At 42.7% G+C, this 17,036-nt stretch overlaps 1 protein-coding gene across 1 annotated transcript in view; it reads right to left on the bottom strand.

Annotated features, from left to right (window-relative positions):
• The window catches only part of MAOB (monoamine oxidase B), a 63,603-nt gene that overhangs the window by 21,102 nt on the left and 25,465 nt on the right, over positions 1-17,036 (bottom strand). The window contains exons 3-7 of the mRNA XM_060086760.1: positions 9,249-9,353; positions 7,952-8,043; positions 2,453-2,594; positions 1,075-1,224; positions 71-230 (exon numbers count right to left, since the gene is read on the bottom strand). Coding sequence (XP_059942743.1) covers positions 71-230; positions 1,075-1,224; positions 2,453-2,594; positions 7,952-8,043; positions 9,249-9,353 — 649 coding nt within the window. The remainder of the gene's footprint in view (positions 1-70; positions 231-1,074; positions 1,225-2,452; positions 2,595-7,951; positions 8,044-9,248; positions 9,354-17,036) is intronic.

The following is a 17,036-nucleotide window of genomic DNA, read 5'->3' as shown; positions in this document are numbered from 1 at the left end:
AACAGTTACACGCAAATGTGTGACTTTGCACCAAGTTTCTTGGACCTTTTAAGCAAAGAAAAGTACTCACTCTTATTCCTCCAGAAGGGCTCTTTATAATAAACTATGCACTTGATGACTGAACCCAAAGGCACACGAGTGATCAGCTGGTTTCTCATCATTGGCAGAGGGGGATTGAAATGAATCTTCATGCCCAGAACAGGAGGAACAGCGCTAACCACATACTTAGCCTGGAAGAAAAACGGCGTGGTTAAACATTGCTGGTGGGCTGTTTTTGCTCTTTTTCTAATGTTTCTCCCCCATTTACCCTCATCCCCCACTCAATCTCTTCTTAAAAGAGAAACTAGAAGAATCAAACTTGTTAGAATCAAAATGAACTCTTGTTGCTCCCTAGCTCAAAACCTCCAATGACTTCCCATCGCACTTGGAGTCAAAGCTAAGTTCCCTACAGTCACTTTCAAGGTCATACATGAAAGGAACCCCTGTCACATCTCTGATCTCATCTTCTGTTACTCTTCCCCTCAATCCTCTTAATTCCATCATTTTGACTACCTTGCTGTTACTTCAACATGCCAGGCTTGCTCTTACCTCAGGGCCTTTGCACTGGCTGTTTGTCTACCTGAAAAGCTATTCCCCAGAGAGCCACCTGGCTCAATCCCTCATCTCCTTGGGTTCTGTGCTCAAACATCACCTTCTGAGTGAGGGCTTCCTTGATGACCTATTTAAAATTGCATGACCAATCGTCCCACCTCACTTTTGTTCACTGCTATGTTCCCAACTCCTAGAATAATGCCTGGCACATAGGAGGCACTTGATATTTATCAAATAAATATTTTCTTTGATTTTCTAATTATGTAGGGGCCCAATACAGAGGGTTGATAATATGTGTTTTGTAAATCTCCCCCCTCACCCCCAAATATTATGGTTCTGTTTTCCTTTCTTTCAGATAGAGGTAGCTTTTTTGCTTTTGGCAAAGGCATTGTCTATGAAGTCTAGAATATTCTTCGCTTTATTTAAGCTCTGATTATCTATGGGACTCTTGTCTCTTCTCCCTGGTTTAAGGCTCTTGGTTACCTCGTACATCTCGTGGTTTAGGGTCTCCACAAGGACATTTTCTCCTGTCTGGTCAATGTGGATCACAGGTCTCTCCAGCTTCACTCGGTCCCCAAGGAGGTCCATTATCCGCTCACTCACTTGACCAGATCCACCCACAAATTTCCTCTCCTGGAAAGAAAAAAGGACCCAAGAGGTGGGTAGGAAATATAGGAATGGATATAAATTGCTAAGTTGCTAGTTTTCCTCACATATCTTTACTGTGTGAGATATACAATTTCATGCTGCCGTTGTGGGTGGTGTCTTTCACCATTGTTTTCTAACCAATGATTGCTGGCTTTCAACAAACTTACACGTTTTCGAGCCTTCCAGGCTATGTTCTGATGGACTCCCAGACTCCAAACTCAGCTGGACATCCTCAGCCTGACTCTCATGTCCCACCTGCCTGGCCGAGACCCCTGCTCTGTGTCCTACCTGCATCCTTTGGTTGAGTTGCTGGGCCACCACTTGCCTGAGCACACCTAGGCCTGTTTCCTGTTTCCTTGTTACTCAGTCTCAGAATCTTGCTGGCCCACCCATCCCCAGGCCAGCTTACTCCCTGTTACAGTCTGTCTCACCCTGGGTCAGGTACCTGCTGTTTCTGCGGCCACCGAGGCCATTTCACCTCACCGCACCCACCTGCAAAAGCTTCCAAATGTTCTGCGTGATCACGCCCACAGTTGAGCTGACTGTCTTCTCCTAAATTTTCAGTTCAGTTAATTTTTAAAAAGACTATTTCAAATAGGTCTAGGAAGGAGGTCACGGAGAAGGGGAAAGAGAAGGGAAGGGGAGAAGGAGAAGAAAGAGGGTGATGAGGTGGAGGAGGGGGCAAGAAGAGGAAGGGAAGGAAAGGAAAATGACTGTCGAGGAGATTAGCTAAGAACTCAAATCCATTTCCTACTGTGCCCAGCACAGCACATTATACAAGGCTGGGGTTCAGGAAATAGGCACTGAATGAATGAATGAATGAATGAATTCCATGTGGTGCTTGTGTTTTAAACTGAAAATACGTTTCTGACATTTTTTGTTCAGCTTTCCAAGAAGCACTCAAGTTATGTTCATCAGCTGGTATCTTACCAACTTACCAAATAATCATCGGATGTATATCCAAATTGAAAGTTGCAAAGTACATAAAAAAAGGAGACAAGCCTAATTTTAAAATGACATTGGCCACTGGGTTGTCACACTGGGTACTTAACAACAGACTGTCCCTTTCAAAAGTCACTTTGAGCTGCTATGATTAAGCTCTAAAAGCCACAAGCCTGCCTCCTGTTCCATCCTTTCATGACTGAAGGATGATGCCAATCTTTTTTAGGCAGTGGTGGTTTTCTGTTTCAACGGTCGGGGTATGAATGGGTACCTGCCCTCCATTGGTTGTTGAGATGATCCTGGCACTGCCCCCACACTGCTTCACATACCACAGGAACCAGAGAGCGGAGACCTCATGGGTCTCTGCGGTGACACACAGGTTCACAAAGAGAGTAGCAAGCTGCTTCGAAGATCTGCTCAGGAAGAAACAAGAGCAAAGCTGGCAAATGCAGGGGAGCATCTTCTTCATTCTCTGGAAATTATTCAAGCAGTAAACTTAACTTGGCTAAGTGGAGAACAATTTAGCAAGTTGCAGAAAATTGTCACTAGAATCTAATATTATAAAACATGACATCAGAGATTTGGGGAATAGGAGACATATTTTCCCCTTAATCAAAAGACCTAGCTCAGAATCAGCATGTATTCCATATGCTATGCTGTCATGATTGCTCTCCACACACTTGCTACTCTCCTAGGTATCCCCATCTCAGTAAAAGGCATCACCATTCACCCACTTGCTAAGGCCAACACTCCAGAAATCAACCTTAATTTCTCTCTTTCCATCACTCTCCCACCATCCAATCCATCAGGAAGTCCTGTTGTCTCTCACCACATCACTCCACCTTCATTACCACCAAATTGGCATCACCTCTTGCCAGGATGATTAGAATTATTTCCTCCAGACTGGTCTCTCTCGTTCCACTTGTCCTCACTGAATATCTATTTACTACACTTGAAGCCAAAAGCTTTTTATTGCCCTCCCCTCTGTGGTGCTCTTTCTATAGTGTAAATCAAGTCATGTCATTCCCTCATTTAAAACTTTCCAGTGGCATCCTATCAAAACCAGAATAAGATTCAGATCTTTTACCATGGCCTCCAAAGTCCTGAGTGATCTAGCCCATGCCTACCTTTCCTATCTCATCCTGTACCTTCTATACTTATTCTAATGTCCTCTCAGAAAGATGAACTCTTATATGTCTATAAAAATGAGCACCAGCTTCTATATTCCCAGCACCCTGGCATTCTCTATCATTGTACCATAGTGTGGTAGCTTTAAAACTATTTTCACTGTCTTATCTTAATTATTGGTTTATTATTTTTTATTGCTGTCTCCCCCACTAGAATATCAGTCAGTGAGACAGGGATCTTAACTTTCTTGCTCACCATAGTATCCTCTTTACTAAAATAGTGACTGGCACATAGTAAGCACTTAATAAATTACTTGTTAGATGACTGAATGAATACATGGTTGATGAGAAATATCAATTAAACATTACTTTTCTTTTCTTTCTTTATTTATTTTGGCCATGCCACACACCTTGCGGGATCTCAGTTCCCCAACTGGATTAAACCCAGGCCACGGCAGTGAAAGCCTGGAATCCTAACCACTAGGCCACCAGGAAACTCCCTAAACATTATTTTTAAATGATCCATAATGCTCAAAGGATATGCTAGGTGCTGTACCAAGTACAGAATTAGTCACAGTTATCTATTCAGTTATTTTACTGTCTAATGGAAGACCAGCTCAAAGAATGGATGAGGGGAAAAAGTGATTAATAGAGTATAGATAGACGAACTTTTGCTTGAGGTTGGCAGGTAAATGAGAGGTTATGTCCTATCTGAAGCCACACCAGAAAGTGAATGATCTCATGCAATTCCAACAGCCCAGTGAAATCTAACAGATCCTAAAATTCACCAGTAGTAATGCGTACTCTGGGATATCTTTAATTAGGACCAATCCCGCTTTTGACTTTGACATAAAGTTTGCATGTTGTTAATCTGGTTATACCTGAAGCAGAATTTTCCACCTGGTAGTGCTGACAATGGGTGGAATAAATAATACTGTCTTCCATTTATTGAACTCTTTCACACTCCATGGTTTTTAAAACCCATTGTCTTATCGGTTTGTCACAAAAATGACAGTCATTATTTTTCCCCAGTTCACAAACCCAAACACTGAGTCTCAGGGAAGTTAATGATATGTAGTGCACAGCTCACTAAATGGTACAACTGCAAACCACATCATACCTGATTCAAACTTCATGCTTTTAATACCTCAAAATGCTTTAAAATCAGTAAGTTGACAACCTTGAAGGGACAAATATTGACCAAGGGACACCCCTCTACCCTAGTGTACCTTGACTCTGGAAGTTTGTAGAATCACACCTAACACACATACCAGTTACTTGTAGCACTTTTGTGACGGTCCCCGTCATTAAGCCTGCAAATAGTGTAACATATATGTTGAAGTGACTTCAAGTTAGTTTTGCAAGATTCCTCATGATAACTGAAGGGATGGAAATTGCTGACTCATGCTTTCTTTGCAGAGGCAATTTTTGGCTTCTATCTAAAACAAATATCCAAAGATTGGTTTAAAATATTACTTCAAAGTGAAAACATCCTTTGCTGCTTCCTGATGTCCCGTTTTCTTTGTTCTTTATTGTATAGGTGAATTCGGATGGTATAAGGGAGTCATACATAACTAAAACCTAATGTTGCCCTAGCTAGATAACCGATATTAAATATAAAAATAGAGCTGTGATTCTAGTTGTTACTGTTGCCAATTTGGTGAGAAAGAAATAACCCTGGTTTGAAATCAAGGGAGATCTAAAAGTAATTTGTCTCTGGAGGACCAGGCCATTCCTAATCCTCTATTTGATTTATTCTAGGAGCTTTACTGAGAAAAGAAATGAGAAAAAAAATATCTGAGGGATGGAAGGCCAAGGAAGCTAGTGCAATAATATTTTCATGTTCCTTGCCCTGTTGACTCTTTAAAAGATAAACGTTATTATGTTTTCTACATGAAAAATATACACATATTATATAAAATTTGGAAAATTCATAAAATAAAAAGATGAGAGAATGAGTATCTTCCACATTTCTGCCTCCCAAAAGATAATCCCTAGACTCATTTTGGTGCATTTCTTTTTCTAGTTATAGGTTTTAAAAAGTGTATTTACACAGCTGTGACTACATCATAAATTTAGTCTGTTTCTGAAAACTACTTTATAAAAGATAACAGGGGCTTCCCTGGTGGCGCAGTGGTTGACAGTCCGCCTGCTGATGCAGGGGACATGGGTTCGTGCCCCGGTCCGGGAAGATCCCACATGCCACGGAGCGGCTGGGCCCGTGAGCCATGGCCGCTGGGCCTGTGCGTCCGGAGCCTGTGCTCCGCAACGGGAGAGGCCACAACAGTGAGAGGCCCACGTACCACAAAAAAAAAAAAAAAAAAGATAACAGAAAGAACGATCAACATTAGTCTTTGAATATATGATTGTGCTTTAGTTTGAACCACGGTAGGTTGGATATTCTGGGGATTACTTCCTTTAAAACCAGGAAATGATATCATGCTTATCTTGCTTAAGAAAAATTTAAAAATTACTTTGTGTTCATATATTCCTAACGTCTCAGAATGCTTTATTTTGTCAGCCAACAGCCTAGAATATTCACTAAGGGGAGGATTAGGCCAAGGACTATGGCAGAAAAACTCAGATCTCTGTGAGACCAAAGAAATATAATTAGTCCTATCTTCAATGAGCTTCAAAGCTCTCTGGAGAGAGAAGACCTAATGAACTTATTAAAAGCTTTTTATAACAGGAGTTATAAAACAAATGCAGGTAAAAAATACTCACTATATTTTGAAAATCTCATGTATAAAATTTAAAAGTAAATACTGCAATTTTATTACAAACAAAATAAGTTGTATTACAAACTACATTCTAAAACAGAGTGGTAAATAGTATCAGATAAGTGTTAAAAAGGATGTAATTAATAATAGGCATTGGGCCTCCCTGGTGGCGCAAGTGGTTGAGAGTCCGCCTGCCGATGCAGGGGATACGGGTTCGTGCCCCGGTCTGGGAGGATCCCATATGCCGCAGAGCGGCTGGGCCCGTGAGCCATGGCCGCTGAGCCTGCGCGTCCGGAGCCTGTGCTCCGCAACGGGAGAGGCCACAACAGTGAGAGGCCCGCATACCGCAAAAAAAAAAAAAAAAAAAAAAAAAAAATAATAATAATAATAATAATAGGCATTGATTTCGTGACAATAAAAGGGTTTTACTCTTTCAAAATTGGTTGCTTTCAAAGGCTGAAGACGTAGGAGAGGCACATGTTCATCATAGAGTATTATATAATAATAACGGTAATGATTAAAAACTGGAAGTAACTAAAACGTCAAATGATAATAAATAAACACATGGTATTCACTTCCCATGGAATAGTCTGCAACCATGAATATGATGTTTGATGAAGAATTTTAATGACGTGGATAACTGTTTGCATTGTAATATTAGATGTTAAAAAACATTCTGATGGATCTCGGTTGCTTGCAGTGAATGTACAGTTTTCTTTTTAGAAATGAGATGACATATCACACTGTACATACTTGATGACAGCCTGCTTTTCTATCTGTTTAATAGTATGATTTTTTTCAAGCCATTAAATATTCTTCTTCAACACGATTTTTAAAGATTTTAGAGTATTCCAGTTTTTGGACAAACCATAATTAATTTAACCAGTCTTCTATTATGTGACATTTAGATTTTCCTTTTAAAAATAATGCTTTGAATCTCCCTCTCCCTTTCTCTCTCCCTTTCTCCCTCTCTTCTTTCCTCTCTCCTTCTTTAAGCTAAATTCTAAGAAGTTGAATTTATGTATGAAGAAGTATGTACATTTTATGTCTTTTGGTTATTTCTATATCTTAGATTCAGATATCCTTAAAAACTTTTTACTTTTAGTCGCCAGTGCTCCAACTTCCCCCCCACCCCCAACAATGCCTAGAGAATGAAGACATCAACCCCAGAGCCACATTCCCAACTAATGCTGTTTGGCATGGGCAAACAGTCTCATAGCAATGCCATTTTCTTACTTTGCTTACCACAAATTCACCATGTGCTTGAGATGGAACCCTTACCATCCTTTCCTTTTTCCCTGCTGTCCAAGAGCAGGGAGGCCTTTCCACGCTGTCTGTCTATACAGCTTCCACAGCTCATGTATAGTTCCCACCTCTGCCAACCATAATTTAATACTTGACTCATGAACACTTTCTTTCAATGCTACACATTTCTACCTAATGGGGGAGCAGTCAGTCCAGTCATCCATGTTTCCTGGACAGTTGTGAACTTCTCTAGAAGTTCCTCTTCAAAGCCTTGAAGAATTCCACTCCATCCCACAGGTGTTTGAAATGCATGTGCTGATGCACTCTTTCCATACTTGACCACCAGTGAGGAGTATTACAAATATCCCTACATCGACAGCTTGATAAGTGAGATCTTTAAACTGTTCTAAATAAGGGAAGTGGCACAATGTGGTCTGTCCTAAGGACTTTAGGGGGTAATATGACCTTTGTGATGCAAAACTATTCCAAAGAAGTAGGTTTGATGTACAGACATATTTAGGGCAGGACATGGTTCCAATATTTTTCAGCACTCCACCTGGCCCAGTGGTGTGGTTATGGACACAAAGCAGCTACTTGTTTCACAGCTGCTGAACGGAATTGCTAAATAAACCTGAAAGAGAGTCACAGTCAATGCCTGTGCCTAATGGCGAGTCTTACTCCGTCCAGCAGATCTTGTCCAGCAGCTCCTTCATCGTCATGTGGTCCCACTGTTCTGCAAGGGGCGCCTTCCATGGGGCATCACTGGGAATCTACATTCAGATGACAATTCAGAGGGGAAAAGCAAATGTAATTTTCCATTTTAAATAACTATTTCAATAGTATTCAAAACTCTAACTTAAAGAAGGAAAATGCAAGTTTTCCAAATTCCCCCAATAGTGGTTTTTTTACTGCGCAATCCATGTTGTCTGTGTAGATTTCCTATTCACTCTATCCATATTTATTTATTTATTTTTTTGTGGTATGTGGGCCTCTCACTGCTGCGGCCTCTCCCGTTGCGGAGCACAGGCTCCGGACGCGCAGGCTCAGCGGCCATGGCTCACGGGCCCAGCCGCTCCGTGGCATGTGGGATCTTCCCAGACCGGGGCACGAACCCGTGTCCCCTGCACTGACAGGTGGACTCTCAACCACTGCGCCACCAGGGAAGCCCCATATTTAATTTTTGATAACCTTTCCTGTGCTATAAATGGAGGCTATGTTGTAATCAGGCTGCTTCCAAATGTCAACTACTAAGTTACTATTATAATTTAGAAAGAACAATTCAGAAATTCAACTCCTTGGGACTTCCCTGGTGGTCCAGTGGCTAAGACTCCACGCTCCCACTGCAGGGGGCCCGGGTTCGATCTCTGCTCAGGGAACTAGATCCCACACGCCGCAACTAAGAGTTCGCATGCCGCAACTAAAGATTTCTCATGCTGCGACTAAAAGATCCCAAATGCCACAACTGAAGATCCCACACGTGGCAACGTAGATCCCTCGTGCCACAGCTAACACCTGGCGCAGCCAAAAATAAATAAATAATAATTTTAAAAAATCAACTCATTAACAAAGATCAGACAGATGTACCAGATCGTGTCTAAACTGGAGTTTCAGGTCAAGCTCTGTGTGTGTTTACTCAAGAGCTGCAGGTTTGGGCATGGTGGTGACTCAAAGACCCAGAAGTCTTACTTGCTATGTCCTGAGGCTATTCTAAATTAGAAACATCATCCCAGGAAAGCTGAATGACAGAAGATCTTCTCCCCCCTCATCAGTAGTATGCAAATTGCAGCCTGTTGGACATGTCATTCTTTTAGAGGTTAGAAACAAGTTCACTTATTCATCTCACAAATCTCTACTGCAAGTTACTGTGCTACACAATGTGCTAGGCACTGTTGACATGCTTCACCTTCTTTCTTTTAAGGACTGAACTTATTATGAAGAATACAAATGTCATCAAAGAAGCTTTAGGAAGCTTTACCTCTCGTCCCATGTCATCCATCGTCCTCCAAAGGTTGTTATGATCTAGGTAGGCAATTGGATTCCACACAGGTGGGAATGCGCCCCTGAAGGGGTAGGATTTGCCCTGTGAGATACAAGATAATTTTAAAAGGGAACATTTACTACAATGGAAAAGTAGTTAAATATGCCACGTTGTTAAATACCTGTAAGCAAAATCATGTTATCAATATGTGACATACACTCAAGTGTTTTAGTTCCTTCGTGTCCTCAGAACCCAACTTAACTTTTTAGCATTAAGATTTCCAGCAAAATTCCCTGTTACCTAAAGAAATTTGGTGCCACACCAAACAGAATAGAAAGGTTTCTCTCTGAAATTGGAACATTTATCATGTAAAATGTAAATGCCAGTACAGAAGTGGGATTACCTAATCTCATTTGCCAATAACACTTGCACATATCTCAGAGCCAAGGAGACTCTGCATGGTGGAGGGTCAGAAAATGACAACTATAAATATTATACAAGTTAGAGGGGGATGAAAAACCGATTGCAGGAATGCAAGTATCTGTAGGAAGAGCCACAAAACAGGGCCGAGCAAGCTTCTCCAAGGAATCAGATACGTTAGGTCAACACAGGAGTTCCCAGAGATCAAGGTCAAAGCAGAAAGGAGAGACAACTTAGGGAGTTCCCTGGTGGTCCAGTGGTTAGGACTCGGGCGCTTTCACTGCCATCGCTGGGGTTTGATCTCTGGTCAGGGACTAAGATCCCACACGCCGAGCAGTGCAGCCAAAAAAAAAAAAAAAAGAGAGAGAGACACAACTTCAAGGTTCTCTTTGTGACATGTTTACACTGCCTGGTTCTCCCAGAAGACCAGGGACGCCTCGACACAGAGACAAGGGGCATATATTTCTCCAAGGATTACTAACATGGCAGCTTGTATGTCATCTCTGGGAGGCTTAACTTAATGGCAGTTCAGGTACAGCCACAAAAACCACTTTAGGTTCATTTGAAAACCTAAGTCAGAAGTCAGGCCATGCATTCTGACATCATCTTGCAACCAAACTGGAGTAACTCAAGGTCCACAGTCAACCAAGATCTCACAATAACTCTCAGTCATTTGGCAAAGATTCATCTCACACTGATTTTGTAGTTACAGAAACTATTTTAATAGTTAATTCTATGGTCAGATTGTTCTTTGTTCCCCAGCAAGGCCCTAAGATTCTCAGGGAAGAGTTATCATACAGGCTTACTTTTCTTCTTGTATTAGTCAGGGTTCTCCAGAGAAACAGAACCGATAGGATGTATGTGTGTGTCGGGAGGGGGGCAGGGGGGCAGTGAGAGAGAGATTAATTTAGGGAATTGGCTCAGGCAATTGTAGAGGCTTGGCAACTCCAAAATCTACAGGGCAGGCTGGCTGGCTGGCAACCCAGGGAAGAGTCACAGTTCAAGTCCAAAGGCCATCTGCTAGCAGAATTCCGTCTTCCTTGGGGACCTCAGTGTTTTTCTATTAAGGCCTTTAACTGATTGGATGAGGTCTACTCACATTATGGAGGGCAATCTGCTTTATTCAAAGTCTAATTTACATGTTAAACTCATCTAAAAAAAATACCTCTACAGAAGCATCTAGAACAGTGTTTGATCAAATATCTGGGTATTGTGGCCTAGCCAAGTAGACACATAAAATTAACTATCACACTTCTTAGCCAACTTTACTGAGGTATAATTTACACCAAAGAAACTATTTTAAATGCACGATTTGAGAAGTTTTTGTTTGTTTGTTTTTTTCTTTGCAGTACGCAGGCCTCTCACTGTTGTGGCCTCTCCCGTTGCGGAGTACAGGCTCCGGACGTGCAGGCTCAGTGGCCATGGCTCACGGGCCCAGCCGCTCCGCGGCATGTGGGATCTTCCCGGACCGGGGCACGAACCCGTGTCCCCTGCATCGGCAGGCGGCCTCTCAACCACTGCGCCACCAGGGAAGCCCCCCATGCCCACATTTTTGATTGCTCTCCTTTGGGTAAATTCCTAGAATCAGACACCCTGGCATGAAGATTTGTGTTTGACTTTTTAAAGCAGACTTGCTGAAAACCACCAACCAACTCGATTATCACAAGGCCTTACTTTGTAGCCTAAGAGCTTCGGCAGGCTCAGTAGAAACATCTGAAATCTGCCTTCTCAATTCTCCCCCTAACTAGTGGGCCAGGGCTCTCAGAGACAGGCTGGCTTGGAGGCAAGCACATCACTAATGTCAACTTTGATGCTCCAGATGTCTTGCTCTTCTCCTGACCCTTGTTCTCTGAGGCAAAGACCGCACACCCTGAAGTCTGTCGCATCTGGGAAGCCCTTTTGCCATCTTATTTCCCCACATTGACCCCGGTCTCTGCAGTAAGAACGGGTGGCCTGGCCTTTCTTCGATCCCACTTCTCGACAGTGACCTTTCCCTTTCCGTGTCTCCTCTGCTGTTCATGGGAATGTCGCCCTCCTCACTGTGCAGCAGGCCATCCGGCCTCTCTAGAACTCAATGACTTTTACAGCTCTTGGAAAGGACTATCCTTGGGCCACAAACAAAACAGGAGGACCAAGCTTAAGTTTTGATCTATATTTCCAGTATGGAAGAAAAGAAATTTAATCTACCCTATGGGGGAGGAAGGAAGGAAGCTCTACTTAGGCAAATGGCTTTCTTCCTCTGTTTATCTGTTCTCATGTCTAAGCACTTGGAACCTGTGGTCAACAGGGGTTCTTTCTTTTTTTTAAATATATTTATTTATTTATTTGTTTTATTTTCGGCTGCATTGGGTCTTTGTTGCTGCGCACAGGCTTTCTCTAGTTGCGGTGAGCGGGGGCTACTCTTCGTTGCGGTGCACGGGCTTCTCATTGCGGTGGCTTCTCTTGTTGCAGAGCACGAGCTCTAGGCGCGTGGGGTCTAGGCACACGGGCTTCAGTAGCTGTGGTGCACGGGCTCACTAGTTGTGGCGCACAGGCTTAGTTGCTCCAAGGCATGTGGGATCTTCCTGGACCAGGGCTCGAACCCATGTCCCCTGCATTGGCAGGCAGATTCTTAACCACTGCATCACCAGGGAAGCCCCAGCACGGGGTTCTGATTGCATCATCACACGGGTGAAGCTGGAGGAAGAGGCAAACAACAGTGACAACGTTTTTGGAACAGGCCAGCAGCACTGAGCACAGAAAAGGCCTGGAGTGGTTAGGGAACCGTTGACTGAAACCACCCGCCTTGGCCAGACCCCGATTGCCTGAGTTGTCTCACAACAGAAGGTCCTGATAAGGAACATGGTGCTGTCACTGAAAACTAACTAGATGAATTCGGGAGGGGCCAAAAGAGGGAGGAGAGGACCAACTTCCCAGAGTCCTCTTGCTGGAATCCATCTTGGCTGAGAGATTCGCACGCCACCAGGCAGGACCCTGAGTCAGACTAGGGGCCAAGCAAGATGATTGGCCAGAAACAACCTGGAAACTAACCCCATCACCATAAAACCCGAGACTGCGAGCCTCGTGGCAGAGCCGTCCTCCTGGGTTCCCTGACCCTCCTGCTCTCCTCGCAGGCGCCCCTTCCCAATAAAGTCTCTTGCTTTGTCAGCACGTGTGTCTCCTCGGACAACTCATTTCCAAGTGTTAGACAAGAGCCCACGCTCGGGCCCTGGAAGGGGTCCCCCTTCCTGCAACAGAATCGTCCATGTAGGGAGAAACAGGGAAGATGGGGATGGTACTGGCTGAGAAATTAGGCAAAGCCTTGCAGGAATAATAATAATAACAAACAATAATGACAACAGCTGACAGAGACTGGTTACCCCGTTCAGGCCTTGCTCTGTGCACTTTACATGTATTGATTCATTAATCTTCACAGCCACCCTTTCAGATGGAGAAGCTGAGACATAGAGAGGTGAAATAATTATCGTCTGCTCAAGGTCTCACAACTGCTAAGTGGCAGCAGGATTGCAATTCAGACATTCAAAGGCCAATACTCTTGATCATGAAAGTTCCCAGCCTCTTAATTATTGACCACCATTTGTCAGACACTAGGCTGACGGTTTTAATTAAATAATTTAATTTAATTCTCACAACAACTCAGTCAGTAAGTTGCTAATTGTATGTTTCATTTTACAGATGAGTTCTGAAGCACAGAGAGGTTGAGAAGCTTGTTCAAAGGTCACACAGCTTGCACGCCAGGGGAAACAGAATGTAACCTTGGGTTTGTGCATTCAGAGCTCAAGCTCTTACTTAGATCTCTGCTCCATGAGCCACTGCTCGGTTGGTGTAAAGAAGGTCTCTGGAAGACATTTTGACCCAGTAACCACTTGAGATTCTTACAAACCAGGTAGAAGCTGATGATGGGTTCAATGACCAGCCAGATCTTTTCCGTGGCTCTCCCTCCTGATCCCAGGCAAGGACCAGTCCAGCCCATACTCAAATGACTTCCATGCCAGTTCATTCACTCATTTATTCAACAAATATTTCTTTACACACAGTGTAAGACACACTGGAATTTGAAAACTTGGTATGAAAAAATGTTAAATACCTCATTAACAATTTCATATACGTAAAAATGACTATCTTTGATAAATTGGGTTAAACAAAATATACTATTAAACATATATAATTACAAAGGGGCACAAAGACCTTTGATTGTGCGGATGGTTTCACAGGTGTATACATATGTCAAATCTTAAACTCTATACCTTAAATATGTGCAGTTTATTATGTCAATAATGCTGTAGCTCCCCCATTGCTACCCGAGAGGATTAACAAGAACTAATTTCACCTGTTTATTCATTTATTTTTTCGATGCAGCTATTAGAAATTTTAAAATCACATAGGTCAACAAATACTTCTTGAGCACCTCCTATGTATCTGTCACTGTTCCAGGCTCCGGGGGCACAGCAGTGAGTGACAACAGACAAAAGTCTCTGCTCTCCTGAGAGCTTACATTCTAATAGGTGTAACCAAAATAAACAAACAAAACAGACACTAAAGAAAATAAAGAAGAAAAACATGTCGTATATTAGACAGTGATATGTGCTATGAAGAAAAAGAGAGTAGGAAAGCCAAAGAGGGGGTGTTGTGGTTTGGGGTTGATTATAATTTTAAATAAGGTGGACAGGGAAGGCCTCACTGAGAAGGTACTATTTGAGGGAAAAGATGAGAGGAGAGGGAGAAACCATGTGCTCAGCAGGGTGGCGGGCAGAGCATTTCAGGCAGAGGCCCCAGCAAGCATCCTGAGATGGGACTGCACAGGCGAGGATACAGTGAGTAGACAGCATCACCAAATCTGCCAGCAACCCTGAGCTTGGACTTCCCAGCCTCCAGAACTATGAGAAATAAATTTCTATTGTTTATAAGCCACCCAATCTATGGTACTTTGTTATAGCAGCCTAAATTGACTAAGGCAAATAGTCTTAAAATAAGAAGAGGACTTCTTCAGGATCTGAGACAGAAGACTGACTGAATGTTTTCTAAATACAATGGAAGTTAGTATCTTCTGAAAAAAATTAAAATGTTTCAACTAGGAAGCTGAAAATTGTAATTCTTCCCCCGCAAAACCTGATCAATATCTTTGTCCTCTTTACTTTCATAATCTGTTGTAAATACACATGCTGATGGAGACAGAGGCCTCCACAGGGGAGAGTTTCCAAAATCAGCCCATACATTTACATCAAAGAATAACAGTGTGTTGAGAAGGATGCAGGATTTTGTGCCCCTAATCCTCTGCTGCTTGTATTAGCCATTTCCAGCTGTATCACATGGCAAACCATCAGGACACACCATTGACGTTAAGAGGTTGTTTCCAAAGCAGAATAACGCCTACAGCTAAAATCTATTTTCCTGTTCCAATTTTTCCACTCTTTCAATTTGTAGACACGTAAGTGTTTATGAGATCAAATTAGCACAGGCATCTAGAATATCCCAATAAATGTAATCTCTTTTTCTTAGGGCGTGTAATTTTGAACATTGCCAACACATTACCCAACATGCATCAGCACTAGCAAAATGCCAGAGTGCTCAGGCCTTCCATAATGTGCTTCTCAAAAATAGAGACAGCTACCCAGCAGTTTTAGCTTTCCCAAGAGAAATCTTGGCTCAAATAAACACTGTGTGTACCATTATAAGAAAGCCAAACACCTGAAGCAGTGGTCCTTGCTCTTCTCTGGGACATGGGTCCCTCTGAAACTCTGTAGAAAACCATGTAATCTCTCCAGTAAAGTGCACACATACAAACAATTCTGTATATAAAACCAGGGAGTGTAACTGAAACTTATCTTGGGCTCTTCCCCAAGAGGCACGGACTTGAGGGTGACAAATTTGATTACAATACCGAGTGTTGGTGCAATTAAGAAGAAACCAGTGGGCTTCCCTGGTGGCGCAGTGGTTGAGAGTCTGCCTGCCAATGCAGGGGACACGGGTTCGAGCCCTGGTCTGGGAGGATCCCACATGCCGCGGGGCAACTAAGCTCATGAGCCACAACTACTGAGCCTGCGCGTCTGGAGCCTGTGCTCCGCAACAAGAGAGGCCGCGATAGTGAGAGGGCCGTGCACTGCGATGAAGAGGGGCCCCCACTTGCCGCAACTAGAGAAAGCCCTCGCACAGAAACGAAGACCCAACACAGCAAAAATAAATAAATTAATTAATAAATAAATTTTTTTTTTTAAAAAGAAGCAACCAGAACTGTCATGTCCTGCTAATGGGAATGTGACATAGTATAACCACTTTGGAAAACTCTTTGTCAGTACCTACTAAGGATGCTTACGCATACAGCTTGCGACCCACTTCTAGATGCCCAAGAAAATGTTCTCCAAACACATACACAAGAATGTGAAATGTCCGTTAACTGTATTATGGACCAACAAATTGAGTTCTATTCCCACAATGGAATACCCTACAGCAATGACAATGAATGATCTACAACTACCCATAAATAAAAATCTAGGGACTTCCCTGGCAGTCCAGTGGTTAAGACTCTGTGCTCCCAGTGCGGGGGGCACAGGTTTGATCCCTGGTCGGGGAACTAAGATCCTGCACGCCGCAAGGCACAGCCAAAAAAAAAAAAATCTAATGCTGTGCTCATCTGAAACCATGTTTAGAGGCCAGAGGAGATTCAAAACAAATAGTAGCAATGCCAAGAGGGCAGTTATGCTTTAATCACATATTTGGAAGGGGTTCATGATGAGTTCATCTGTGAAGTCAGGTCACTGTCCCATGGTGATTAACTGAAATACCACTGTGTCTGTCCTGACAACACTTACCATTGACCACAGGATGGCTCGGGCTGGTGGGAGGGCAGTGACCAATGTCAAACATATGCCTTCTGTTAAAATGGGTCAATGTACAGTGGAGAAGCACTCTGTTTTTCCTCTGGGAAATGACAGCTCTCACCCAATTGTACACACACACACACACACACACACACACACACACACACACACACGGATTATTATTAGAGAAGATTCCTGCACCCATCTCAAGGCCAGAGAAAGAGCTGCACACCTCCGTCCTTAAGCACCACTGCCTTTTAGAGTTATGCGGTCTTTTGCATAAAACAAATGTTTATTTTCTAGGTCATGCTTAGTAACAACAACCTTTGGTGCTTGTGCATGGTACTTCTCATAGATCGTTTTTTCAAGTTAAAAAAAATTTTTTTATTGAAGTATAGCTGATTTACAATATCATGTAAGTTTCAGGTGTACAGCATAGCAATTCAGTTTTATATATATATATTCTTTCTCAGATTCTTTGCCTTTATAGGTTATCACATAATATTGAGTATAGTTCCCTGTGCTATACAATAAGTCCTTGTTGGTT

Source organism: Mesoplodon densirostris, chromosome X (genome assembly GCF_025265405.1).
Source record: "Mesoplodon densirostris isolate mMesDen1 chromosome X, mMesDen1 primary haplotype, whole genome shotgun sequence".
NCBI classification, from domain to species: Eukaryota; Metazoa; Chordata; class Mammalia; order Artiodactyla; family Ziphiidae; genus Mesoplodon; species Mesoplodon densirostris.
Note: the sequence above shows the minus strand (reverse complement) of the source record. Positions and strands in the feature narration are given on the sequence as shown.